We start from the raw sequence: 27,839 nt of genomic DNA on the forward strand, positions 1-27,839 counted from the left end.
TGGCACTGCAGGTAGCAGCTTTACCCACTATGCCACAGCACCAGCCCCTGGTTTAATTCTAATACAAGTTTTTTCTTGCCTTTCATTGGGACTCTGGTCCTATTTTTTTCTGTACTTACTTGATAAGTAATGAAATTTATTACCAAGAAGCAAGTACTTGAGGCAATCTCATCCCATATCAGAGCAGCTGGGTATGATTCCTACCTCTGGCTCTTGAACTCTAGCTTTCTGTTAATAAAATCCCTGGAAAACATTAATTAAGTCTCAAGTAATTATGTTCTTGCCACCCATGGACAGACCTGGATTGAGTTCCTGGCTCTCAGCTTCGGTCTCCCCATCCAGCTCCCTTTTAATGTGCTTGGGAAGGCAGCAGAGGATGACCCAAGTCCTTGGGCTCCAGCACTTCCATGGGAGACCCAGAGGAAGCTCCTGGCTCCTAGCTGCAGCCTGGCCTAGCCCCAGCCGTTGTGGCCATTGCAGCCATTTGGGGAGTGAACTAGCAGATGAAAGATCTCTTGGCTGTGTATGTCCTCCTCTTCTCTGTAACTCTTTCTTTCAAATAAGTAAATCTTTAAAAATTAAATAAATAAGTAAACTGAACTTTTAGTCGTTAAGTCCCCAGATCAGCTAGTAAAATTAAGGCAAGTCACATAACATCATAGAGCATCTGTTCCCAAATCTGTAAACCGGAGCTAGCCTTTCCTCTTATCTGCTTTGATAGATGATGATTTGGGAAGGTACTTCCAGATATAGGATAATTATTGTAATAATATCTGAAATTTAGTCTCCTTCTGCAATGCTGTTGGGGAAAACTCAATAGCCATTTTCTTTGTTGTGCCTGAGCAAGTGCAAACAGGTGCACCACACATTGATACATTTGAAGGTCCTTTATTGCCAGCGGTGGAGAGCGGGCTCATGCCCTAAAGTACTCTCAACACTGAAGCTCAAAGCAATAGGGTTTATAAAGATAAAAACCTCAAGGAGGGGAGGGAGAATACATAGTTACTAGAGTCAAGCTGACCTAAGGCCTATATAAAACTAGTATCAAATGCAATCTTGAAAATTGACAAATTACAGTCTTAACATTAATCTAGGTGCAGCCTATCTGTTTTAAACTTGAAAGATCATGCTAGGGAGTTTCTGTATTCTGCCAAATGGGATGCATTGTACTGTTATTGTATGAATACTGTTATTGTCTGAATTTTAGATCATAGCTTCAGACCAGTGTCTCACTGTGGGTGGTACTTTTTTAATATGGAGTCTCTTGTGCTCTAAAATGGATTTTCTACTGTCAAGGTGTTACTCATCTTAAAGGCAATTACAGAAGTACAGATTTTTTAAATATGTGAAAATAATTGATACCTTCTTCCCAGATAGTGCATTTAAGATTTAAGACACTTAAAGCAGATACTCTTGATTAGGTAATATTTGTAGATTTGACCACAGGAAGACATTTCATTGCCTCTGTTTCCCTTTCTTTTCTGATAACAGTCCAAAGAGCCGATTGATCCAGTTAAAGAAAGAGAAGCTGGAGTATACTCCAGGAGAGCATGAATATGGATTATTCCCAGCCCCCATTCATGTTGGTGAGTACTAAGTCCACACAGTTTATTGTGGGAAAAATGACGTATCTTGTGTTTGAAAGAAGTATCTCTGTTCTTATTATTGCTACCTCTCCAGTGGAGTCCAACTTGTTACCATTTATTTTATACTTTGAAGAATTCTGTACATTATTTGATCAAGGAGCCAAAATGGCAGACATCTTCTTTGCTGTGACTTTATTAAATAACACTGTATCTGTAGGTTTTGACTTCCAAAGTATGTTATCAAAGAAGAATCAAGTACTTAGCGATTTGCTTACAAATATTTCCCATGTTCAAAAAGAGTGTGTTAATTTGGTGATTCTTACTGAAGAGGACCTGCTGCTTTCGTGATCATTAATTGGCTTGAATGTGGAGCAGATTTATCATTCTTTTCATTTTTGGAGACAATGTCAAAACTTTATCATTTGGGTAGTATTACTTTTTAGCATTACATTACTGAGTTTTATATCCAATAAACAATAGTTATCTGAAGGTCATTTTAGATTCCTCCCATTTCAACCCTTCATCCAGTCTATCACCAAGTTCTATTATTTCCCTCTCAGAAATATATTATAATTTTGGCCAAATTCCATTATCATCACTCAAATCCATGTCACTCTTATCTTTTTTGGAGGGCTTCTGCCATAACCATTTGTCCCATTTTGTGTTGTCTGTTTTTGTTGCTGTGACTAAATGCCTGAGGCTGGGTGAATTACAAAGAAAAGAGGTTCCTTGGGCTGGCATTGTGGCACAGCAGGTTAAGGTGCCACCTACAATGCCATCATATAGTGTGGGCACTAGTTCAAATCCCAGATGCTCCATTTCTGTTCCAGTCTCCCTGTTAATGTGCCTAGGAAGGCAATGGAAGATGGCCCAAGTACTTGGGCCTCTAAATTCACGTGGGAGACCCAGATGAAATTCCTGGTTCCTGGCTTCAGCCTGGCCTAGCCCTACCATTGCAGAAATTTTGAGAGTGAACCAGTGAATGAAAGATCTCTCTCTCTCTATGTTTTTCCCTCTCTATCTAACTCTGCCTTTGAAATAGATAAATAAGTCTCCTTTTTCTTAACAAATAAATAATATGGACCAGATAAAACTCAAAATTCTGGAGCATGACACCATATCTGTTTAGCTCTTGCTGAGGGTATCATGGTGGGTGTTATTACCTGGTGGAGGAATGTACAGAAGGCATCAAAGCATCCTGGGTAAATTGCTTTGTCATGACCCACTCTCATGGTAACTAATCTAGTCCCAGCTCTCTTGCTCGAGACCTAATTCAGCTGGAGAGACCTAATCCAGTTTCTTGAGGAAGAAAACCCGTGTAAGAGGGTAGAATCCTCATAATCTAATTATCTTAGAGGTCCCAGTAACTCTCAACACCATTATTTTGGGAATCAAAATTCCAGCACCAGTTTGGTGGCAACAAACCACATCTGAACCAGAGTGCTTTTAACAAATCTGTCCACTTCCATTCTTATTTACACCCAGTCTACTCTATACACAGCTAAAAGAGAAATTATTTTCTAACTTAACGTTGATTGCACTTAAAAGCTTCAAGTGGCTTACCATCACAGTAGAATGCTAACTTTTTCCTTATAGCTTTTTAAAGTAATCTATCCCTTGAAGTGGGTATTATGGTGCAGGGAATTAAATTGCTGCCTAGAATGCTCCCTTTCCCATATCAGAGTGCTACTTCCAAGTCCCTGCTCCTCCACTTCTTTTTTTTTTTTTTTTTTTAAGATTTATTTATTTTTTTACTTGAGAGTCAGAGTTACACAGAGAGAGGAGAGGCAGAGAGAGAGAGAGCGAGAGGTCTTCCATCCAATGGTTCACTCCCCAATTGGCCGCAACGGCCGGAGCTGTGCCAATCCAGAGCCAGGAGCTTCTTCCGGGTCTCCCACGTTTGTGCAGGTGCCCAAGGACTTCTAACTCAGCTTCCTGCTAATGTATCCTGGGAGGCAGCCAATGATGTCTCAAGTTCTTGGGTGCCCACCACCCATGTAAGAGACCCATATGGAGTTCTGGGCTCCTTACTTCAGGCTGGTGCAGCCCTGGCTGTTCACAGGCATTTGGAAGTGAACCAGCGGATAGATCTCTTGCTCTTGCTCTCTTACTGCACCTTGGAAGTGAATGATCAATAAAATAATCAATGTATATGTGTTTTTACATGATCTGTCTCTGATCCCTTCTCTCTCATCTACCTATTCCCATCTCGCCCTTATTTACCATATTGGGTCATACTCACCTTCTTTCAATTCTAAGCCCTTTTTACCATTTCCTGAAAAGCTTTTCTTAAAATTCTTCCCATGACTGGTTTCTTCTCATTCTTAAGAATGAGCTTAGGAAGGTGGCCCAAGTGCTTGGGCCCCTCCATCCATGTGGGAAACTCAGATGAAGCTCTGGCTCCTGGCTTCTGCCTGGCCCACCCCTTGTCATTGCTGCCATTTGGGGAGTGAACCAGCAGATGGAGGATCTCTCTCTATCTCTACCTCAAAGCTTAAAGCCAGTATTATCATAAATGTCATTTTCTTTAAAATGATTTTCCTGACCAGCTTACCAAAAGATAGCCCCTCCCTATATTCTAGATCATGGCACCATATTTATAGTCTATGATTACAATATTGATTTACTCATTTATTATCTGTCCCCTTAACTACATTGTAAGTTTTAGTGGTACAAACTTGTCTTTTTTATTCTTCATTGGTTTCCCAGTAACTGATACAAAATGGAACTTTAACAAATATTTGTTGTACAAATAACAGGAGAAGTTAGGATAAATTATTGTATGTAGATTACAGGGGTTTTTTTTTTTCTTCATATTCAATTTGTTTGAACTAACAAAATTGCCTTAAAGGAATTTAATAAAAAACATGGAGCCAGAAACACTTTATTTGTAGTAGATGTTGATTCTATGCCTTTGAATGATTTCTTCAACTATGATTCTTTAACCTTTTTAACTATATGGCTCTTCTCTGTTAATGATTGGCTAATCGTCTTTTTCTCCCCATGAGTCCAGAACCAGCAGTATATTTGAATCAGCAGGCATAAACAAGTTCTGCAGTAAAGAGTAGTTTCCTTTAATTTTTTTATTTGGCTGGAAATGGGTACAACTACAATATGATGTTACAAGGTTTAGTTCTCAGATAGATAACCTTACGCATGCTTACTTATTGAAGGTAAGGATACATTCCATGTTCTCTGGGCTTCATGCCAAAGTTCTTTTGAAAGAGCCTTTTGTTTTCAGTTTAGATCATAGTAGTAGAACCAGACTCTGAGCAGATTTCTCTCTCTCCTAAAACCTGCTAAGAATAAGTAGGCTTTGAAAGTAAACATTTGAAGGTCCCATTTGAGAAAACGTAACCATTCTGCTCTCCACCAATTTTGTCCTAAATGAGAAATTTACCAACCTGGTTTTTAGAATGAATCTCTAACTATTCAAAAGCATGAAAGGCCCGGTTATTTCTAAGGGGGATAGGAAGAATAATAGATAAGCCATTATTTCTGTCATATTTGTGGCATGAATCAAAATCCCTTACTTTAAATAAAGATTTTTTTTCTCTAATTCCCCAATTCAATATTTTACTAAAACTCATTTATACTTAATAGAATACATAGTGAGTAAGTAATGCAAAAACCTCTTCAAGGTGGAAAAGCTTTTTTTTTTTTTTTTTTTTTTTTGGATAGGCAGAGTGGACAGTGAGAGAGACAGAGAGAAAGGTCTTCCTTTTGCCATTGGTTCACCCTCCAATGGCTGCCGTGGCCAGCACACTGCGGCCGGCGCACCGCGCTGATCCGATGGCAGGAGCCGGGTACTTATCCTGGTCTCCCATGGGGTGCAGGGCCCAAGCACTTGGGCCATCCTCCACTGCACTCCCTGGCCACAGCAGAGAGCTGGCCTGGAAAAGGGGCAACCGGGACAGAATCTGGCACCCCGACCCGGACTAGAACCCGGTGTGCCGGCGCCGCCAGGTGGAGGATTAGCCTAGTGAGCCGCGGCGCCAGCCGAAAAGCTTATATTTTCAAATCAAGCTATTGTAGGAGAGAATTCTGCACCCTCCTGTACCTGAAGACAGTGCTACTTTGTTGTTCAAATAATATTTTATGATTATGGTAGGAAGAAAAACCAGTTGTGTTGAACAGATCACTTCAAATATGTTATAAATAAAGAGAGTGAGTTTTAAAATGAATCAGTCTTAGTTCATTTCTATCTTTGTCCTAATAGATGAATAAAAAGTAATATAAATTAAAATTTATGGAGTCAAATTCACTACCATTTATGGTATCAAATTCAATAAATCAAAAGTAATAAATATATGATAGAATTAAGGTACTTTATCATTAAGCATGCATATCAAAATGCATATATGTGTTGATACTTGTTTGTCAAAATGTATATTATACTCTTTATGATCCATTGAGTTTTCTTATAAGAGTGCTAAAGCAATTCAATGAGGAAAAAAGAATCTTCTGAACAAATGATTTTTTTAAAGATTTATTTATTTTATTTGAAAGTCAGAGTTACAGAGAGAGAGAGTCTTACATTTGCTGGTTAACTCTCCAGACGGCCACAATGGCCGGAGCTGCGCCGATCCGAAGCCAGGAGCTTCCTCTGGGTCTTTCATGCGGATGCAGGGCCACAAGGACTTGGGCCATCTTCTGCTTTCCCAGGCTATACCAGAGAGCTGGATCAGAAGTGGAGCAGCCAGGACTCAAACCAGCACCCATATGGGATGCTGGCACTGCAGGGTGGCAGCTTTACCCACTATTCTATAGCACCGGCCCCTTGTTTGCTTTTTTAAAAATCTGTTTTATTTATTTGAAAGGCAGAGTTCAGAGTTCCAGAGGGAGAAAAAGGTATCTTCCATCTGCTGGTTCACACACTCAAATCGCCATAAAAGCTGGGGCTGGATCATGCTGAAACCAGGAGCTCCCAAGTCTTTCACATGGATGCAGTGGGCCCAAGCATTTGGCCCACCTTCTGCTGCTTTTCCAGGCACATAAGCAGGGAGTTGGATTGGAAGTGGAACAGCCAGGACTTGAACCAGTACCCATACGAGATGTTGGCATTGCAGGCAGTGGCTTAAGCCACTGTGCCATAATGCCAGCTCCCTTGGTTTTGTATTGATTAGACAGACATATACAAAAGAATGAAATTGGAATCTTACTTCATACCCTATATAAAAATTAAAATGCGTTGTTAAGAACAGCGCTGTGGCATAGCAGGTAAAATCCGCTGCCCACGATACCAGCATCCCATCCATATGGGTGCTGGTTTGAGTCCTGGCTGCTGTACATCCGATCCAACTCTCTGCTATGGCCTGGGAAAGCAGAAGAGCCCAAGTCCTTGGACCCCTGCACCCTCATGGGAGACCCAGAGGAAACTCCTCGCTTCAGATCGGCGTCCCTCTGGCCATTGCGGTCAATTGAGGAGTGAACTAGTGGATGATAGACCTCTCTCTCTCTCTCTCTCTCTCTTTTTCTGCCTTTCCTTCTCTCTGTGTAACTCTGACTTTAATAAATAGATAAATAAATAAATAGATCTTTAAAAAAACAGAAATAGTGTGAGATTTTGTTACTATACAAAATTGTGTATACTTTAAAGCTTATGAGTTGTTTATATGTAATTTCAGTCTGCAGTTGGCCCTAGATAAAGGGACTACTGAACCAAGTAAAGGATTTTCGTCCATTTGTCCACATAAAGTGTTCAAACTCAATAATAGAAAACACACTTCTCTAAAACTTGAGTAGCCATTTCTCCAAAAAATGTATACAAATGGATGTTCAGCATCGTTAGTCATTAGGGAAGTAAATGCAACCAAAAACTACAAAGAAATATCACCTTATACCCAAAGACAACTTTAATTAAAAGATGGGCATTAACCAGGGTTGACAAGAATGTGAACAAATTAAAACTTCTACATTGCTGGTGGGGATGTCAAGCCACTTTATAAAATAGTTTGGCAGGTACTCAAGACATTAAACATAGACTTGCCATATGACCTAGAAGCTCTGCTGTTGAGTATGTTGCCATAAAAATTAAAAACATATGCTCATACAAAACTTGTACCTAAATAGCCATAGCAACAATATTCATAATAGTCAAAAGGTGAAAGCAACTGAAATGTCTTTTGGTGAATGAATGGACAAACTGTGGTATATCCATACAATGGAATATTATTCAGCAATAATAAGGAATGAAATGCTAATTATGCCGTTTGAAAGAAGGCAGTCATAAAATGTTATATATTATTCTGTTTATATGAAATAGCCAAAATAGGCAAGTATGTAAGAGACAGAAAGTAGATTAGAGGTTACCAGGGACTGGGAGAGGCAAGAATGGGAAGTGACCACTAGCAGGTACAGGGATGGTTCTTTGGATGTTGAATGTATTTTGAAATTAGATAGTGATTTTATTAATTGGGGTTCTCCAGAAAAGAAGCAACAATAGGATGCAGAGAGAGAGAGGAAAGAAAAACAATCATTCTAAGCAGTAGGTTCACATGATTCTTGAGGCTGGCAAGTCCAAAATCTAAAGGGTAGACTGACAGACCCGGAGAAGAGTTCATGTTGGAGTACAAGTCCTAAGGCAATCTGTTCACAGAACTTCCTCTTTTGAAAAATTGTCTTTCATATATTGAGGACTTCATCCACATTATGGAGAGTGTTCTTACTTGTAATTACTATTTTTCAATGTTAAGCTCATCTGAAAAATAGTTTTGTAGAAATATCTAAAGTAATGTTTGGTCAGGCATCTGTGTACTGTGGCCTAGCCTGGTAAGCACATAAAAGTGGTGGTTGTACAATTCTCCATACTAAAGATCATCAAATAGTATACAATAAAAGGGTAAATGTCTCTATAAAGCTGATAAGTACATATATTTATGTTTTGGTCTAGATATTTTCATCAAAATTCTAGTGTTTTGTAACATGAAAGAAAAATTTTTAGGTTTGCACATTATGATCACTAGTACTTTTTTTTTTTTTTTTTTTTTTATTTTTTGATAGGCAGAGTGGACAGTGAGAGAGACAGACAGAGAGAGAAAGGTCTTCCTTTGCCGTTGGTTCACCCTCCAATGGCCGCTGCTGCAGCCGGCGCACCGCGCTGATCCGATGGCAGGAGCCAGGATCCAGGTGCTTTTTCCTGGTCTCCCATGGGGTGCAGGGCCCAAGCACCTGGGCCATCCTCCACTGCACTCGGGGGCCACAGCAGAGAGCTGGCCTGGAAGAGGGGCAACTGGGACAGAATCCGGCGCCCCGAACGGGACTAGAACCCGGTGTGCCGGCGCCGCAAGGTGGAAGATTAGCCTATTGAGCCACGGCGCCGGCTGATCACTAGTACTTTTAAATGTTCATTTAAATGTTTTTTTTATGGTATAGGAATATAGATTGTTCAAGAATGTTGAGCATAAATACATAGCATTAGGGTAAAAATCTGTAGAGTAAGTAGAATAGAAATGATGTTCAGGCCGGCGCCACGGCTCAATAGGCTAATCCTCCACCTTGCGGCGCCGGCACACCGGGTTCTAGTCCCGGTCGGGGCGCCAGATTCTGTCCCGGTTGCCCCTCTTCCATGCCAGTCCTCTGCTGTGGCCAGGGAGTGCAGTGGAGGATGGCCTAGGTGCTTGGGCCCTGCACCCCATGGGAGACCAGGAAAAGCACCTGGCTCCTGGCTCCTGCCATCGGATCAGCGCGGTGCGCCGGCCGCAGCGCGCCGGCCGCGGCGGCCATTGGAGGGTGAACCAACGGCAAAAAGGAAGACCTTTCTCTCTGTCTCTCTCTCTCTCTCACTATCCACTCTGCCTGTCAAAAAAAAAAAAAAAAAGAAATGATGTTCAAAACAAAAAAGTTACTTGCATTTCCAAATGTTGAAGAAGAGATTATTGTTTTTTAATGGACAGTGGTAATTATTACATCTTTATGATATTAAGATTTAGCACTTATCATTGTTAAAACTGACACTTAAAAGATATAAAGGATTCATAGATTTTCAAAATTTTTTTGGAGAGAATGGAGACATAAAAGTTGGAGGACCTGGTCTTTTACATTTGGCCTCTTGAATCAGTAAGGTCTTGATTCAGATTCCATCTTTGCCAATTACTCTCTATTTGACCCTGGAGAAGTTAATGTATCTCAAGGCTTTAGATTTTTTTTATTTGTAAAATACAAATTAGCATAAATATTAAATAATTCATGTAAAATGCTTAGCACACTGCCTAGCACATAGTAAATATTCAATAAAAGGTAATTATTATAGAACTGAAGCAGTTGTTTGTCGAGAAGAATGGCCGTGCTTAGTACAAAAGTCTTACTTCTGTTACTTCTGGCAGAAGACCTCAAGATCCTTATCAACATTGCTCTCCTAGGCTGCCACTGTTGGTCATTCAGACATGCCACATCCTGACTACTTTTCCTCATTTAATATAAAGTACATAATCCCAAGGGAGATTAATTTAGCGTACTTAAGACCACTTCTCCTAGAAAGGCCTGCTTGCAAGGTTAGGAGTGGGCTGTAATATAGGAACTTGAATGGTAAACAGTTCCCCACAGTAGCATAAAACTTTTCCTAATGTTAACAGTAACTTGTGTATCTACAGTGTTTCAATAAAACCCAGTGTAGGAGGATTGGCTGCTAAAGGTAAAAAGGGCCAAGAGTTCAAGGAAAGAGAGGAAATCCAATTTTTAATAATAGAATATCACTTATTGCAAGGACTTGCAGATGGAAGCATTGTCTTGGGCTTCCAGGAAACAGTGAATCCCTGCTCCCTAGTCAGTAGTAAGGGGTTTATGCCTTAAGCTAGATAAAGATAGCCACAGCTAACTTCACTTCACCTGGACTTTCTCAAGAAGCATTAACATTCTAAGCATTAGATAACTGACATTCCAACATCCAGCCAGGCTAGACAAGCTGAGCCCCACAAATTACCTTTTTTTTTTTTTAATTAATTGTTTATTTGAAAGAGTTAGCGAAAGAGATCTTCCATGTACTGCTTTACTCCCCAAAGAGCCACAACAAACCGTAGCCAGGAGTTAGGAGTTTCTTCCAGGTCTCTCACATGAGTGGCAAGGGCCCAAACTCTCAAACCATGTTCTGCTGCTTTCCCCATGCCGTTAGCAGGGAGCTGGGTCAGAAGTGGAGCAGCCAGGATACAAACTGGTGCCCATATGAGATACTGGCATTGCAGGCAGTGGTTCTACCCACTAAACTACAACGCCAGTCCCCAGCGTATTATCCTTTTTTTAAAAAGATTTATTTTATTTATTTGAAAGACAGTTACAGAGAGAGGTAGAGCCAGATAGAGAGAAGTCTTCCATCTGCTGTTTCACTCCTCAATTGGCCACAAAGGCCAGAGCTGTCCCGTTGAAGCCAGGAGCTTCCTCTGGGTCTCTCATGTGAGTATAGGGGCACAAGGACTTGGACCATCTTCCATGGCATTCCCAGGCCATAGCAGAGAGCTGAATTAGAAATGGAACAGCCAGGACTTGAACTGGCGCCCACATGGGATTCTGGCACTGCAGGCGGTGGCCCTATCCACTATACCATAGCACCAGCCCCAAATAGTACAGTTTCTACTGACCACTTGCTTTCCATCTGGGAGTCTAGAATTTTGGCACATTTAGGGTACATTGAGGATAGCTGCATGACCAGCCATCAGTAACAACATTGCTCAACGTCAGAGGTATGGAATGGGGAAGGAAACCCACATATGTTTGATTCCAAGGTGTGTCAGGGATCCCTGAGAAAGTGTTCAGGTGTGGTGACTTACAGGACTTAGTGTATAGTAGTACTCATGGCTATGCTTTATTGCACGGAAAAGATTCTAAGTAGAATCAGTAAAAGGAAAAGGTGTACTGAGCAAAGTCCAAAGGAAACCAGGTTGGAAATGAGTTTTGAAGTATTGTCTATTGGGGAAATTCATGAGATACTCAGTACCCAAAGTTTTACTGGTGGCTTGTCATGAAAAATTCCGAACTCAAAACACCTCCCTTCACTGAGAATTTGTCGCTAACCAACTTACACTTTGAGAAATGGCAACAGATGTAAATTTAGCTCATGAGGAAGAAATAAAGAGTAATGGAAACACCAAATGTTGAGTGACTAAACAATTTTTTCTCTTAATTATATTAAAATACATATAACAGGTTAAAACAAAAATTATAACATTCTATTGTAGGATCTATAGAATATACATTTGTTAACTACAGTTATACAGAGAACTATATGTTTGCAGAACGTAACCTTTAGTGTGAAGAGGTACGATAACCAGAAGTAAGTAGATTCTATAAAGGAAAGACATATTGTTGGGGCTAGCACTGTGGCCCAGAGGATTAAAGCTCTGGCCTGCAGTGCCGGCATCCCATATGGGCACTGGTTTGAGTCCTGGCTGCTCCACTTCCAATCCAGCTCTCTGCTGTGGCCTGGGAAAGCCTTGGGCCCCTGCACTCGCATGGGAGACTTGGAAGAAGCTCCTGGCCCTGGCTTTGGATCAGTTCAGCTCTGGCCATTGCAGCCAATTGGGGAGTGAACCAGCAGATGGAAGACCTCTCTCTATCTGGCTCTACCTCTCTCTGTAACTCTGTCTTCCAAATACATAAAAAATAAAATCTTAAAAAAAAAAAGCCATGTTGTAAGTCAATTAGAAAAATTCTTTCAGGGGCTAGTATTGTGGCACAATGAGTTAACTCATCATGTGCAGCACCAGCTTCCTGTTTACAAAAACTGATGCAGGATGAAATAGAACATATAGCCCATATCTTTTATTTATTTATTTATTTGCAAGTCAGGGTTACACAGAGAAGGAGGCAGAGAGAGAGAGAGAGATTGGTCTTCTATCCGATGGTTCACTCCCCAATTGGCCATAATGGCTGCTGCTGTGCCGATCCGAAGCCAGGAGCCAGGAGCCTCCTCCGGGTCTCCCACGTGGGTGAAGGGACCCAAGGACTTGGGCCATCTTCTGCTGCTTACCCAGGCCATAGTAGAGAGCTGGATGGGAAGTGGAGCAGCTGGGTCTCGAACTAGCGCCCTTATGGGATGCTGGTGCTTCAGGCCTGGGTGTTATCCTTCTGTGCCACAGTGCCAGCCCCAGCCCATATCTTTTAAAGAAACTGAGTTCTGGGGCCGGTGCTGTGGCGCAGCGGGTTGACGCCCTGGCCTGAGGCACCGGCATCCCATATGGGCGCCAGTTCTAGTCCCAATCCGGCTCTGTGCTATGGCCTGGGATAGCAGTAGAGGATGGCCCAAGTCCTTGGGCCCCTGCACCCACGTGGGAGACCCGGAGGACGCTCCTGGCTCCTGGCTTTGGATGGGCACAGTTCCGGCTGTTGTGGCCATCTGGGGAGTGAACCATTGGATGGAAAACCTCTCTCTCTGTGACTCTTTCAAATAAAAAAAAAATCTTAAAAAAAAAAAAAGAAAGAAACTGAGTTCTTTACCAAAATTATTCACAAAAAATTCTAGTCCTAGATAGTTTTCTAGTGAAATTCAGTGTATATTTGAGAAAGAAAGAACACCAGAGGCCAGCATTATGGTGCAATAGACCACCACCTGCAACACTGGCATCCTGTATGGGGGAAGCACCAGTTGGAGTCCCAGCTGCTTTGTTTCCAACCCAGCTCTGTGCTGATGTGCCTGGGAAAGTAGTGGAACATGTTCCATACATATAATGGTTTCCAGTTGTATCCATTTTGTTGTAAAACACAGAATTTCATTCATTTTTATGGCTGAATGGTATTCCATTATATATATATTATATTTATATATGGTATTCCATTATATATTATATATATATTATGTGTGTATATGTGTGTACATATGTATATATGTGTGTGTGTGTGTATATATACACATACACCACACCACAATTTATACAGTTAATGGACATCTGGGTTGATTCTATATCTTGACTGTTGTGAATTGAGGCACAGTAAACATGGGTGTACAATGTGGAAGACACTGAAGAAGCTACTGGCTCCTGGCTTCATCCTCGCCTGGCCCTGGCCATTGCAGCCATTTGGGGGGTGTCCAGTGGATGGAAGATTTCTCTCTATCTCTACCTTTCAAATAAATAAATAAATTTTTAAAAGAAAGAAAAACATGGGGGTACAGGTAACTTTCATATGCTGACTTCATTTCCTTTGGGTAAAGGTAAATTCTTGAGAGTGGGATTGCTGGGTCCTATGGTGTATCTGATTTCAGTTTTCTAAAGTATCTCCATACTGTCTTCCACAGTGGCTGTACTAGTTTATTCTCACTGACAGTGGATTAGAGTACCTTTTTTCACCACATTCTTGCCAGAATTGTTTGTTGATTTCTGTATGAGAGCCATTCTAACTGGGGTGAGGTGAAATATTGTGGTTTTCATTTGCATTGCCCTCTTGACTAGTGATCCTGAGCATTTTTTTCCTTTATCTGTTAGCCATGTGAATTTCTTCTTTTGAGAAATGCCTGTTCAAGTCCTTTGCCCGTTTCTTAACTGGATTGTTTCTTTTGTTGTTGTTGAGTTTCTTGTGCTCTTTATACATTCTGGATATTTATCCTTTATCCATTGCATAGTTTGCAAATATTTTCTCCCATTCAGTTTGTTGCCTCTTCATTTTGCTGAGTGTTTCCTTTGCAGTGCAGAAGCTTCTCAGCTTAAAGTAATCTCATTTGTCTGTTTTGGCTTTGATTACCTGTGCTTCTGGGTTCCTTTCCAAGAAGTTTTTGCCTATGCCATTGTCTTGCAGTTTCCCCAGTGTTCTCCTTTAGTAATTTGGTGGTATCAGGTCTTAGATTTAGGTCCTTGGTCCATTTTGAGTTGATTTTTGTATAAGGTGTAAAGTAGATGTCTTGTTTCATACTTCTGCGTGCAGAAATTCAATTTTCCCAGCACCATTTCTTGACAAGACTGTCCTTTCTCCAGGGATTGATTTTAGCTTCTTTGCCAAAAATTGGTTTTAGATGCATGGATTGAGTTCTGGAGTTTCTGTTCCTTTATATTGGTCTACATGTCTATTTAGTGCCAGTGCCAGGCTGTATTAATTATAAATGCCCTGTAATATGTCTTGAAATCTGGTATTTTTTTTTTTTGAAATTTTTTTAAAGATTTATTTATGGCCGGCGCCGCGGCTCACTAGGCTAATCCTCTGCCTGAGGCTCCAGCACACCAGGTTCTAGTCCCGGTCAGAGCGTAGATTCTGTCCCGGTTGCTCCTCTTCCAGTCCAGCTCGCTGCTGTGGCCTGGGAGTGCAGAGGAGGATGGCCCAAGTGCTTGGGCCCTGCACCCACATGGGAGACTAGGAGAAGCACCTGGCTCCTGGCTTCTGATCAGCGTGGTGCGCAGGCCACAGCGGCCATTGGAAGGTGAACCAACGGTAAAGGAAGACCTTTCTCTCTCTCTCTCTCACTCTCTCACTCTCTCACTGTCCATTCTGCCTGTCAAAAAAATAAAAAGATTTATTGATTTATTTGAAAGTCAGAGTTACACAGAGAGAGGAGAGGCAGAGAGAGAGAGAGGTCTTCTGTCCATTGGTTCCCTTCCCAAATAGCCGCAACGGCTGGAGCTGCGCCGATCTGAAGCCAGGAGTTGGGAGCTTCCTCTGGGTCTCCAATGCGGGTGCAGGGGCTCAAGGACTTGGGCCATCCTCCACTGCTTTTCCAGGCCATAGCAGAGAGCTGGATAGGAAGTGGAGTAGCTGGGTCTTGAACTAGCGCCCATATGGGATGCCAATGCTTCAAGCCATGGTGTTAACCCTCTGCGCCACAGCACTGGCCCCTTGAAATCTGGTATTGTAATGCCTTCCTGCTTTGTTTTTGTTGTTTAACATTGCTTTCGCTATTCGGGGTCTATTGTGCTTTCATGTGAATTTTAGCATCGCTTTTTCTAGATCTGAGAAGAATGTCATTGGTGTTTTGATTGGGATAGAATTTAATCTGTAAATTGCTTTTGGTAGTATGGACATTTCCCATCCACGAACATGGAAGATTTTTCCATTTTTTTTGTGTGTCTTCTTTTTCTTTTCTTTAAAAAAACAAACAAAAAAACACATTTATTTGAAGGCAGAGTTACAGAAAGGCAGAGAGAGAGAGAATCTTCCATCCACTGGTTCACTCTCCAGATGGCCGCAACATCTGGAGCTGAGCTGATCCAAAGCCTGGAGCCAGGAGCTTCTTTTGGGTCTCACATGGGTGAATGGTTTTTATTTGGTTTGTTAATGTATATCACATTTATTGATTTGCATATGATGTACCATCCCCACATACTAGGGATAAATCCTACTTGGTCCAGGTGAATGATCTTTCTAATGTTTGGCTAGTTATTTTGTTGAGGATTTTTGCATCTAAGTTCATCAGGGATATTTGTCTACAGTTCTCTTTCTTTTTGTATCTTTTTCCGGTTTGGAGTTCAAGTGATGCTGGTCTCATAGAAGGAATTTGGGAGAATTCCCTCCCTTTCAGTTTTGACTAGCTTTAGAAGAGTTGGAATTAGTGCTTTAAAAGTCTGGTAGAATTAAGCAGTGAAGCCATCTCATCCTGAGCTTTTCTTTGTTGGGAGGGTCTTTATTACTGATTAAATTTTCGTCTTGGTTATTGGTCTGTTTAGATTTTCTGTATCTTCATGGCTCAATTTTGGTGCATTGTATATGTCCAGGAATCTATCCATTTCTTCTAGATTTTTCAATTTGTTGGCATTTAGCTGTTTGTAGTAGTTCCTGATGATTTTTATTTCTGTGATCTCCATGTTATATAATCTCCTTTTTCATCTTTTTCATTTCTGAATTTTTTAATTTGGGTCCTTTCCCTCTTTTTTTTCCTTTTTTTTTTTTTTCAAAAAAAAAAACAGCTCTTCATTTAACTGATTTTTTTCTTTGTTTCAATTTTGTTTATTCTCTAACTTTAATTATTTCTTTTCTCTTACTAATTCAGAATTTGGTTTACTGTTGTTTGATGCATTGATAGCTCATTTATTTGATATCTTTCCAGTTTCTTGATATAGGCACCAATTGCTGTAAAATTCCCTCTTAACACTGTATCCCACAAGTTTTGATATGTTGTATTATCATCTTCATTCATTTCAAGAAATTTTTTGATTTCCCTGTTGGTTTCCTCTGTGACCCACTGTTCATTCAGGAGCATGTTGTTCAGTCTCCATGTGTTTGTGTATGTTCTAGAGATGCTTGAGTTGCTAATTTCCATTTTCATTCCATTGTAGTCAGAAAACATGCATGGTATGATTTCAGTTTCTTTGAATTTGGTCAGACAGACTAGCTTAATGGGCTAGCTTATGGTCTATCCTAGAGAAAATTCCATGTGCTGATAAAAAGAATATGTATTCTGCAATTGTGGGATGAAAAGTTCTGTAGGTATCAGTTAGGTCCATTTGGTCCATAGTATAGATTAGTTCTGTTGTTTTAGGCATTTGTGGAAATACTTGTTGGTTTCTTCTCTGATGGCTTTTATCTTTGGACTATGCCTCTGTTGCCTAGTAGAGTATCTACTCTTCCAGCGCGTACCCAGAGGCATGTGCTGGCTATGACCAGGGAGCTCTGGTCAGTGCTCCAAGATGGAGTGAGTATCCAGGATGACACCCAAGATGGGCATCGTAGATGTCCTGTGCTGTCAGCAGAGGGAGGGCATAATCACCTCTGTTGGTCTAATCACAGCCTTACTTCTTTTCCAAGGTGATCAGTGCAAGGGTTTAGCCCACTGTGAGTGCAACACTTAGGTATGCTGCCACATGTCCCACAGAAGGGATCTGTGCAGTCCTCAGTTTGAGCATGGATCCCACTGCAATGACCCCTTCTAGGCATTCAAGGAGCTCTGAGCCTCTGGTGCGGGATGTAGTGATTGCCCAGAGACCCACGTCCACCCTGACCCTGTCATGCAGTCACAGAGTTCTCACAGTCTCACCACACAAAGCTCTCACATTCATGGAGTGCAGAGGATCCACTTAGCCCCACTAGCCTGTCCTGTCCACAGAGAGCAGAGATGTACCCAGATCCAGCTGCCTGTGGGTGCTCTGCCTTAGGAGTTTGAGCCTCAGAGCCTGTGATATCTTGAGAGGCTGGAGCACTTCACAGTACTGCGTGGGTGCCCAGCCCTCTATCAGCCCTCCAACCAGACTCAAAGTCAGTGGGGAACACATTTTTTTTTTTAAGATTTTGTTTGTGGGGCAGGCACTGTAGTGTAGTGCGTAAAGCTGCCGCTTGCAGTTTTGGCATCCCATATGGGTATCCGTTGAGACCCAGGTGCTCCACTTCCAATCCAGCTCCCTGCTGATGCACCCGAGAAGGCAGCAGAAAATGACCCAAGTACTTGGGCTCCTGCAGCCATCTGGAAGACCCAGATGGAGCTACTGGCTGCTGGCTTCCGCTTAGCTCTATTTTGGCCATTTGGGAAATGAACCAGCAGATGGAAGATCTCTCTGTGTCTTTGTCTCTTTATGCCTATGCGTATGCCTATGCCTCTTCTTCATAATTCTGCCTTTCAAATAAATAAATCTAAGAAAAAAAAGGAAGGTTTATGGGGACTACTACTTAAAGAAAAACAGATTTTGTTTGTTTATTTGAAAGGCGGAGTTAGAGAGAAAGAGGGAGATACACAGAGATCTTCCACCTGCTGGTTTGCTTCCCAATGGGCTACAACAGTCAGGGCTGGTCCAAGCTGAATCAAAGAGCAAGAAACTGTCCAGGTCTCCCATGTGGGTGCTGTTATAAGAACCAGTGCTCTGTGGCATAGTGGATAAAGCCACCGCCTGCAGTGCCAGCATCCTATATGGGCACGGGTTCAAGTCCCGGCTGCTCCACTTCTGATCTGGCTCTCAGTTTTGGCCTGGGAAAGCAGCAGAAGATGGCCCAAGTCCTTGGACCCCTACACCCCCTTTGGAGACCCAGAAGAAGCTCCTGGCTTCGGATCGGCTGTTGTGGCCATCTAGGGAACAAACCAGCAGATGGAAGACCTCTCTCTCTCTCTCTCTCTCTCTCTCTCTGCCTCTCCTTCTCTCTCTGCCTCTCCTTCTCTCTGTGTGTAACTCTGACTTTCAAATAAATAAATAAATCTTAAAAAAAAAAAAAAAAAACAGCACCCATGTGGGAAGCTGGCTTTGCAGGTGGCAGTGTAATCTGCTATGTCAGAACACCTGTCTATACTGTAAGCAAACAATTGGAAAATATTTTTAAAAGTTTTTATAATAGTATAATGAAACTTAAAGATAAATTTATCCTTTAAAAAAAAGTCCCCTACACTGTAAACTGAAACATTTTCCAAGAAATTGAAGAAGACCTAAATACATAGAGTGGTATGTCATGTTATGGAATTGAAAGCCTCAATTGTACAGTGTAGGCCGGCGCCACAGCTCAATAGGCTAATCTTCCGCCTGCGGCGCCGGCACACTGGGTTCTAGTCCCAGTCAGGGCACCAGATTCTGTCCCAGTTGCCCCTCTTCCAGGCCAGCTATCTGCTGTGGCCAGGGAATGCAGTGGAGGATGGCCCAAGTCCTTGGGCCCTGCACCCACATGAGAGACCAGGAGAAGCACCTGGCTCCTGGCTTTGGATCAGCACGATGTGCTGGCCTCAGCGCGCCGGCCACGGCAGCCATTGGAGGGTGAACCAACAGCAAAGGAAGACCTTTCTCTCTGTCTCTCTCTCTCTCTCTGTCCACTCTGCCTGTCAAAAAATAAAAAATAATAAAATAAAAATTGTACAGTGTAATCTTAGCTATATTAACAGTGGGGTTTTCTGTTAAATTAATCTGATGATTCCAAAATTTATATGAAAATCCAGAGGATTGAGACTATGAAAAGAGATTACTCTAAATATATATATCACCACCATTATGCTGCATAATTAAGAATTCATTTCTTCAGTTTACCTCTGTTTTGGTACTCATTATGCAAATATCTTCTATCCTCCCTACTCCTCCCAGCCTCTAATAATCACTATTCTGTGTTCAGATTGATTTTTAAGTTTCCAAATATGAGAAAGAAAATGCAGTGTTCGTCTTTCTGTGTCTGGCTTATTTCACTTCATATAACATCCCCCAATTCCATCCACTTTGCTACAGATTACTAGATCTCATTTCTCATTCTTTTTATTGTTGAATAATATTCCATTGCATATATATACTACATTTTCTTTATCCATTTTTCTAATGACAGACACCTTTGTTGATTATCTCCTCTTCTTCTTCCTTCTTCAAGATTTACTTGTTTATTTGAAAGGCAGAGTTATAGAGAAGGAGAAAAACGGACATCTTCTATCTAGTGGTTCACTCTCCAGATGCCTGCATTTGCCAGGCCAAATCCAGGAGCCAGGAGCTTCGACCAAGACTTCCATATGGGTGCAGGGGACCAAGCATCTTCTTCTGGTTTCCTAGGCTCATTAGCAGGGAGCTGGATTGGAAGTAGAGCAGCTGGGTCTTGAACCAATGACCATAGGGGATGCTGGTGCTGCACCACAGTACCAGCCCTGGCATTTCTTTTTTAGTGTTTATTTTTTCCTCTATTTGAAAGGTAGAGTAAGAGATAGAAGGGGGTATAACCCCATCTAATAGTTCACTCCCCAAATGCCCACAACAGCCAGGGCTGCATCAGGCCAGGAACTAGGATCTTGTGGCAGGGGCCCAAGCACTTGAGCCGCCATCTGCCACCTTCCAGTGTTCATCAGGAGGAAACTAGATCAGAAGCTGAATAGCTTGTATTTTAACTAGCACTCAGACATGCAATGCGTGCATTCCAAGTGGTGACTTAACTGCTGCACCGCCGCGCCCACCCCCTTTGATGTACATTTCTGTCCTGTCTTTGGACAGTTGTGAATAATGGTACTATGGAAATTGGTTTACAATTCTTTGTTCAAAACCCTGCTTTCAGTTTTGTTTTTTTTTTTTTAAGATTTACTTATATATTTGAAAGGCAATATGACAGAGAGAAACAGAGAGATATCTTCCATTTGCTATTTCTTTACCCATATGCCTGCAACAGACAGGGCTAGTCCAGGAGCTAGGGGCCAGAAACTTTATCCAGGTCTTCCTGTTGGTGGCAGGGACACAGTTGCTTGAGCTGTCATCCGCTGCACATTATCAGGAAGTTGGATTGGAAGCAGAGGTAGAACTCTCCCGCCACTCCAGTATGGGATATGGGCATCCCAAACAGTAGCTTAACCGCCTGGACCAGAATGCCCACTTTCTTATTGTGGTTTGGATTTGAATTTCCCTGTTGATTAATGCTGTTGGGTGGGTTTTTTTGGATTTCTTTAGAGAAATATTTATTGTAGACCTTTGGCCATTGATTAATTGAGTTGTTTAGGTTTTTTTTTGTTCTTTAGCTTTATGAATTCTTTATTCTGCATAATACCACCCTCTCAGCTATATGCTATGTAGGACAGTATCTTGGTAACATAGTTAAAGAACAATAACAACAACAAAAAAAACCCTGCATAAACCCATGGGAAAAGATGGATAACTACCATATTGGATAGTGTAGCTTTCAAAATCAGGATTGACTGTGGTTCTTTACAATAGCTATGTTAGATGTACAGATTTTTAAGTAAGGTTTAGAAGACAAAGGGCATAATTTGGTGGAGAGATTCCAGTTTTAGGTGAGAGGAATGACATGAAAATGTAAGGGCAAAAGAGTGAAGTGTATTGAAGAACTTAGGAAAAGTACAATTCAGGAAACAAGACAGTTGATACTGTTTAAAAATGTTAAAATAGACCATGAGAATACCAAGGGAGCTCTTCCTGAGCTCACAGCTTATTGTGAAAACAAGTTCCACATCCTACCCTTAGCAGGCCAGACAGGATGGAGAATTGTAAATCAGGCTTTTTAATGGGTTTTGTTCCTGACTGGTAACTGAATGCCAATCTGATTGTCAAATTTTTTTTCCCCTTTGAAATTGTACTTAAAAACCAGAATACCAGGATGCCTTTTGGGTTCTTTTCTCTCTTGGAAGCCCCCCTTCATGCCACCCCAGCTGGAGGTTCTTGATTCTAATAAATACTTTTTGATTTCAAAAAAATAAGGTCACAACCCAACAATTAATGGCATTTCCTTGAAGCTTGTTCCCTGAGGTAGTTTTCCATCTGTCCATTCAGCACGTATTTGCTCACTGGCCACTCTCTGATGAGGCAGTTTTCTTGGACTTGCCGGCATCCCATATGGGCACTGGTTTGAGACCCGGCTGCTCCACCCAACTCTCTGCTTTGGCCTGGGAAAGCAGTAGAAGATGGCCCAAGTCCTTGGGCCCTTGCACCCACGAGGGAGACCCGAAGGAGGCTCCTGGATCCTGGCTTCAGATCAGCGCAGCTCCAGCCATTGTGGCCAATTGGCGAGTGAACCATTGTATAGAAGACCAATCTCTCTCTCTCTATCTCTCTCTCTCTCTGCCTCTCCTCTCTCTGTGTAACTTTGACTTTCAAGTAAATAAATAAATCTTCACAACAAAAAAAAAGATAAAACTTCCTCCCCAAAGATACTGATTAGTAAACTTTTTCCATATACATATATAGCTGTTTTTTCTCTTTATTATGCAGTTTTTTGTCATACAGAACAGTTGAGAATTTTTTTACAGTGAATACATAGTATCCCAACAGCTAGCTATTATTAACATTTTACATTGTGTGATGTATGATATTTGTATGTATATCTGTGTATCTGTCTCTCTGTACTTGTGTTCATTTTATTTTACTCCAAAATAAACTACAGACACTAATATACCTACTAAATATAAAGAGGCCTCAAAAAGTTCTTGGGAAATTCCTATTTTGATTCTATTTTTCCATGAGTTTTCTGAAGTCTCCTGATATTTTAACATACATATGTACATACATATATACATACATACCAAAACCAGGATCTCAATATTTATTTATAAATTTTTCCTTTGAAGTTCATTTATTAGCAATAAGGTACGCAAACCTTTTTAAAGGTTTATTTACTTGTTCGTTTATGCAGAGCAACAGAAAAGACAAGACAGATTTTTCATCCACTGGTTCACTCCCCAGATGCCCACAATAGGCAGAGCTGGGGCAGTATGAAGCTAGGGTCCCAGAACTCCATCCTGGTCTCCCATATGGGTGGCAGGAACCCAAGCACCTAGGCCATCTTCTGCTGCCTTCCTGGCATGTTAGCAAGAAGCTGCATTAGAATTGGAGTTTCCAGGACTCAAAGCAGCACTCCATTATGAGATACCAGTCTTGCAGTTGGCAGCTAAACCCACTGCACCACAACACTGGCCCCAATGTACAAATCTTAAATGTACAGGGATATTCAAAATGTTCATGGAAAATGTATATTATGAAAAAATTATGCACAGATTTTGAAATTCTTTTGCATCAAATCAAACTCCACTGATTTTCTACACATCAGAACAGGATCTAGTTTGAGGTACTAAGGATAAGACATCTGTTTGAAAAGATCCCTTGTCAGACCAGTGTGAGTTCTGCTAAAACAGAAGAGAAAACATCAAATTTATGATCAAGCTTCAGTTGAAGAGTGGTGAAATCGTTGATGCTTTATGAAAAGATTAAGGGAGTGCAGTGTTGTGCAGCAGGTTACATTGTCAGCTGCAATACCAGAACCCACATCAGAGCCCCAGTTCGAGTGATAGTTGCTCCACTTTTGATTCATCTCTGCGCTAATGTGCCCGGGAAGGCAGCAGAAGATGGCCTGAGTGCTTGGGCCCCTGCCTCCCACGTAGGAGACCCTGATAGAATCCCTGGCTTTTGGCTTCAACCTGGTCCAGCTCCAGCTGTCGCTGCCATTTGAGGACTGAAGCAGCAAATGGAAGATCTCTTTGTCTCTCTCTCACTCTCTCTGTGTCATTCTTCCTTTCAGATAAATCAAATCTTTAATAAATAAATAAATAAAAGTTTATGGAGAAAATGCCTCAAGCAGAGGTTTTTTTTTTTTTTTGTTTTTTTTTTTTTGACAGGCAGAGTGGACAGTGAGAGAGAGAGACAGAGAGAAAGGTCTTCCTTTTGCCGTTGGTTCACCTTCCAATGGCTGCCGCGGCCGGCGCACCACGCTGATCCGGTGGCAGGAGCCAGGAGCCAGGTGCTTTTCCTGGTCTCCCATGGGGTGCAGGGCCCAAGCACCTGGGCCATCCTCCACTGCACTCCCTGGCCACAGCAGAGAGCTGGCCTGGAAGAGGGGCAACCAGGACAGAATCCGGCGCCCCAACCGGGACTAGAACCCGGTGTGCCGGCGCCGCTAGGCGGAGGATTAGCCTAGTGAGCCGCGGCGCCGGCCAGCAGAGGAATATTTTATAAATGAATAACTCATCTTAATAGATACAAGATGGTGTTAAAGATGAACTACAGGGGCCGGCGCTATGGCTTAGCAGGTAAAGCTGCCACCTGCAGTGCTGGCATCCCATATGGGTACCAGTTTGAGTCCTGACTGCTCCACTTTCGATCCAGCTTTCTGCTTGACCTAGGAAAGCAGTAAAAGATGGCCCAAGTCCTTGGGCCCCTGCATCTGTGTGGGAGACCCAGAAGAAGCTCCTGGCTTCTGGCTTCAGATTGGCCCAGCCATTGCAGCCATTTGGGGAGTGAACCAGTGGATAGAAGACCTCTATCTCTTAGCCTCTGCCTCTCTGTAACTCTGACTTTCAAATAAGTAAATAAATCTTAAAAAAAAAAAATGAACTCTACAGTGCAGACTATCCATATTAATTTTCCAGGAAAAAGTAATTTACTCGTTGCTTAGCTGAAGAGGACAAAAATTTAACAGTTGAAACCAAAGCCAACACCACAGACCTCTCAGTGAGCTCAGATCCTGAAGCATTTCTTCAAAAAAAATTGTGATAGGAGGTAAAACATGGCTTTACCAGCATGATCCTGAGGACAGAGCACAATCAAAACAACAGCTACCCAGAAATGAAAGTGGTCCAATCAAAACAAAAGCACACTACTGTTCAGGGGCAAAGGTCATGGCAACAATGTTTTTGTGATGTTTAAAGCATATCTGCCTATTGACTTTCTGGAGACTGAAGGAACAATAACATCTGCTTATGAGAGAGTTTTGAGAGAGTTAGCTAGTGCTTTAGCAGAAAAATACCCAAGAAAGCTTCATCACAGAGTCCCATACTGTGACAACACTCTTCTTCCTCTTTCCTCGTGATAAAGGGCGGTTTCGAGTTACCATTGGGCAGCCGCCTTACACCTGTTTTGGCTCCTTCTGACTTTATGTTTTATAGTCTTTAAAAAAAATCTTTAAAGGGCACCCATTTTTCTTCTGTTAATAATGCAGAAAATGATTTCACTAACATAGTTAAATTTCCAGGCACGTGTAAAGCTACTGCCTGCAGTGTTGGCATCCCATATGGGCTTCAAGTTCAAGTCCCAGCTGCTCCACTTCCGGTCCAGCTCTCTGCTGTGGCCTGGGAAAGCAATAAAAGATGACCCAAGCCCTTGGGCCCCTGCACCTGTGTGGGAGACACGGAGGAGGTTCCTGACTCCTAGCTTCAAACTGTCACAGCTCAAGCTGTTGCGACCAATTGGGGAGTGAACTAGCAAGCAGATGGAAGACCTTTCTCTGCCTCTGCCTCTCTGTAACTCTCCTTTAACTATCCTTTCAAATAAATATTTAAAAAATTTTTTTCCAGAACCCTCACTTCTTCAGGTATAGAGTAAATGGCTGGTATCACTTAAGTAAGTGTCTTGAACTTGATGAAGCTTATGTTGAGAAATAAAATTTACATTTTCTATTTTTATCTTTACATTCCATTTTGCATGAACTTACATATTTGCTGAGTTTGGAGTTCCAAACTCTTCTCAATAACTTTACCATCACCTGAGTAGAAAGTTTCTTCATACCCTTTCCAGGTTGGTCCACTGTGTATAGCTCCTTGATGTTTCAAAAATTGGTTTAATTACAAAGATAAGATTATACTGTAATACGGTTCTACAACTTGGAGAACATATTATATTTCCATACGAATATATACTTCTCTTTAGTAGCTGTATAACTTTTTATTCTTTAACACACAATGACCTTTTTTTCCATTTTTCATACATACTTCGTAGCCCTACATTCAGTGTTGATTTCTTGTCAACAGATGAACTCTATTCTAATATCATCTGTAACCCCCAAATCCTGTTACACTACTTTACCTCCATATGTGATTTCTCCCTAGATACACCTGTACTCCATGCTACATTATAATCAGTTTTGCCCAATTAGTAAAATCATTATTCATTATATGTTAACATTGATCATGTTTTTTACCAAAAACATTTAATGAGAAGCAAGACTGTATGTGAATCTCTTTAATGTCTGGCTTAATAGAAGACAGCTGGATTTTCTAATGTTTTTACCTTTAGTCTTTTGTTTAATATTTTGTATCCACAGTTGGCTGCACCCACAGATAGAGAGCTTCCCCCCCCCACAAGATTTGTGTATTTGAAAGCTAAAGTTACAGAGAGACAGAGATATCTTCCAACCACTGGTTTACTAGCAAAGTGGCCACAACAGCTAGGGTTGAGCCAGGCCAAAGAGCCTGGAATTCCATCCTGGTATCCCACATGGGTGGCAAGGGCCCAAGCACTTGGGTCATCTTCCACTGCTTTCCTAGGCACCTTAGCAAGGAGCTGGGTCAGAAGTGGAGCAGCCAGGACTTGAACTGGCTCTTATATGGAAACTCATATGGGATGGTGGCTTAACCCACAGTACCAGCCTCCCTGCCCCCGAACATTTAGTATTTGGTGATTTTTTTTTTTTTTTTTTTTTTGACAGGCAAAGTGGACAGTGAGAGAGAGAGAGACAAAGGTCTTCCTTTGCCCCTTTGCCCCTTTGCCGTTGATTCACCCTCCAATGGCCGCCGCGGCCAGCGTGCTGCAGCTGGCGCACCGCACTGATCCGATGGCAGGAGCCAGGTACTTCTCCTGGTCTCCCATGGGGTGCAAGGCCCAAGGACTTGGGCCATCCTCCACTGCACTCCCTGGCCACAGCAGAGAGCTGGCCTGGAAGAGGGGCAACTGGGACAGAATCCGGCACCCCGACCGGGACTAGAACCCAGTGTGCCGGCGCCACAAGGAGGAGGATTAGCCTAGTGAGCCGCAGCGCCGGCCTGGTGATTTTTTTTAGTTTAAGTAGATGAAGGAATCTGACCTTGCACAGATAACTAGTTAGAATATTTTAGTAACAATTTTTATAATTATGTTTATTCTTTTTGATACTGTACCAACAGCATAAACGTGATTGTTTCTTAAAGTTAATTGTGATGAGTCTGAAATTTATGAGCTTTTGTTAATTTTTTTAAGATTTATTTATTTGTTTGAAAGGAAGAGTTACAGAGAGAGAGAGGAGTCTTCCATCCACTGGTTCACTCCCCAAATGGCCACAATAGCTGTAGCTGAGCCAATCTGAAGGCAGGAGCTTCTTCCGGTTATCCCACTTGTGTACAGGGACCCAAGGACAAGGGCCACCCTTCACTGCTTTCCCAGGCAATAGTAGGGAGCTGGATCAAAAGTGGAGCAGCCAGGACCAGAACTGGCACCCATGTGGGATACTGGCACTGCAGGCAATGGCCTTACCCGCTATGCCACATCGCCAACCCCTGTTAATTATTTTGAAATCCATTTAAAAAATTGACTGATATATTTATTTATTCATTCATTTAAGAGGCAGAATAAAAGTGAGAGCTATTCATTCCACTGGTTTACTCCCAAAATGATCACAACAGCCAGGGCTGAACCAGGAGCCAGGAACTCCATCCAGGTCTCCCATGTGGGTGGCAGAGACCCAAACATTTGGGCCATCATCCCCTACCTTCCCAGGTGCATTAGCAGGAAGTGGGACAAAAGTGGAGCTGCTGAGTCTTGAACCGGCATGGAATGCTGGTGTCATATGTGGCGGCTAAACCCACTAAACCAGCCCCTAATCTCTTGCAATTTGAGTAAATCTTTTTCCTATGTGTGATTATATTGCTTTATCCAGTGATCATTGAAAAATATTGACTCACTAAATTATGTAGCTCTTCCATTCTCTATATATCTCCAGAAATATTTATATTGGTTGATATCTCCAGTGGTTTCTTCAGAGAATTCTAAATGCTGAGAAATTGAAAAGCTAACAGTAGTGAATACCAATTTTCCAAAACCTCAGTTTTCATTTAATATACTGTTTTTACTATTGTATTTCTTGACATGACCAGTTCATTTTGCTTATTTAATTTATTTTTTCTCATATTGCTTATTTTAAGAACTCAATCATTGTGTTACATGAAAAAAAATTATTTAGTTCAGCTGGCCATTCAGATATTCACATAAGCATCTTTCCCTG

At 41.7% G+C, this 27,839-nt stretch overlaps 1 protein-coding gene across 35 annotated transcripts in view; it reads left to right on the forward strand.

Moving 5' to 3' along the window:
• The window catches only part of ASH1L (ASH1 like histone lysine methyltransferase), a 241,742-nt gene that overhangs the window by 170,563 nt on the left and 43,340 nt on the right, over nucleotides 1–27,839 (forward strand). For all 35 annotated transcript variants that reach the window (XM_051857197.2, XM_070077550.1, XM_070077542.1 and 32 more), the window contains one exon: nucleotides 1,492–1,586. In XM_051857197.2, the coding sequence (XP_051713157.2) occupies nucleotides 1,492–1,586 (95 nt within the window). The remainder of the gene's footprint in view (nucleotides 1–1,491; nucleotides 1,587–27,839) is intronic.

Source organism: Oryctolagus cuniculus, chromosome 7, assembly GCF_964237555.1.
Source record: "Oryctolagus cuniculus chromosome 7, mOryCun1.1, whole genome shotgun sequence".
Lineage (NCBI taxonomy): Eukaryota > Metazoa > Chordata > Mammalia > Lagomorpha > Leporidae > Oryctolagus > Oryctolagus cuniculus.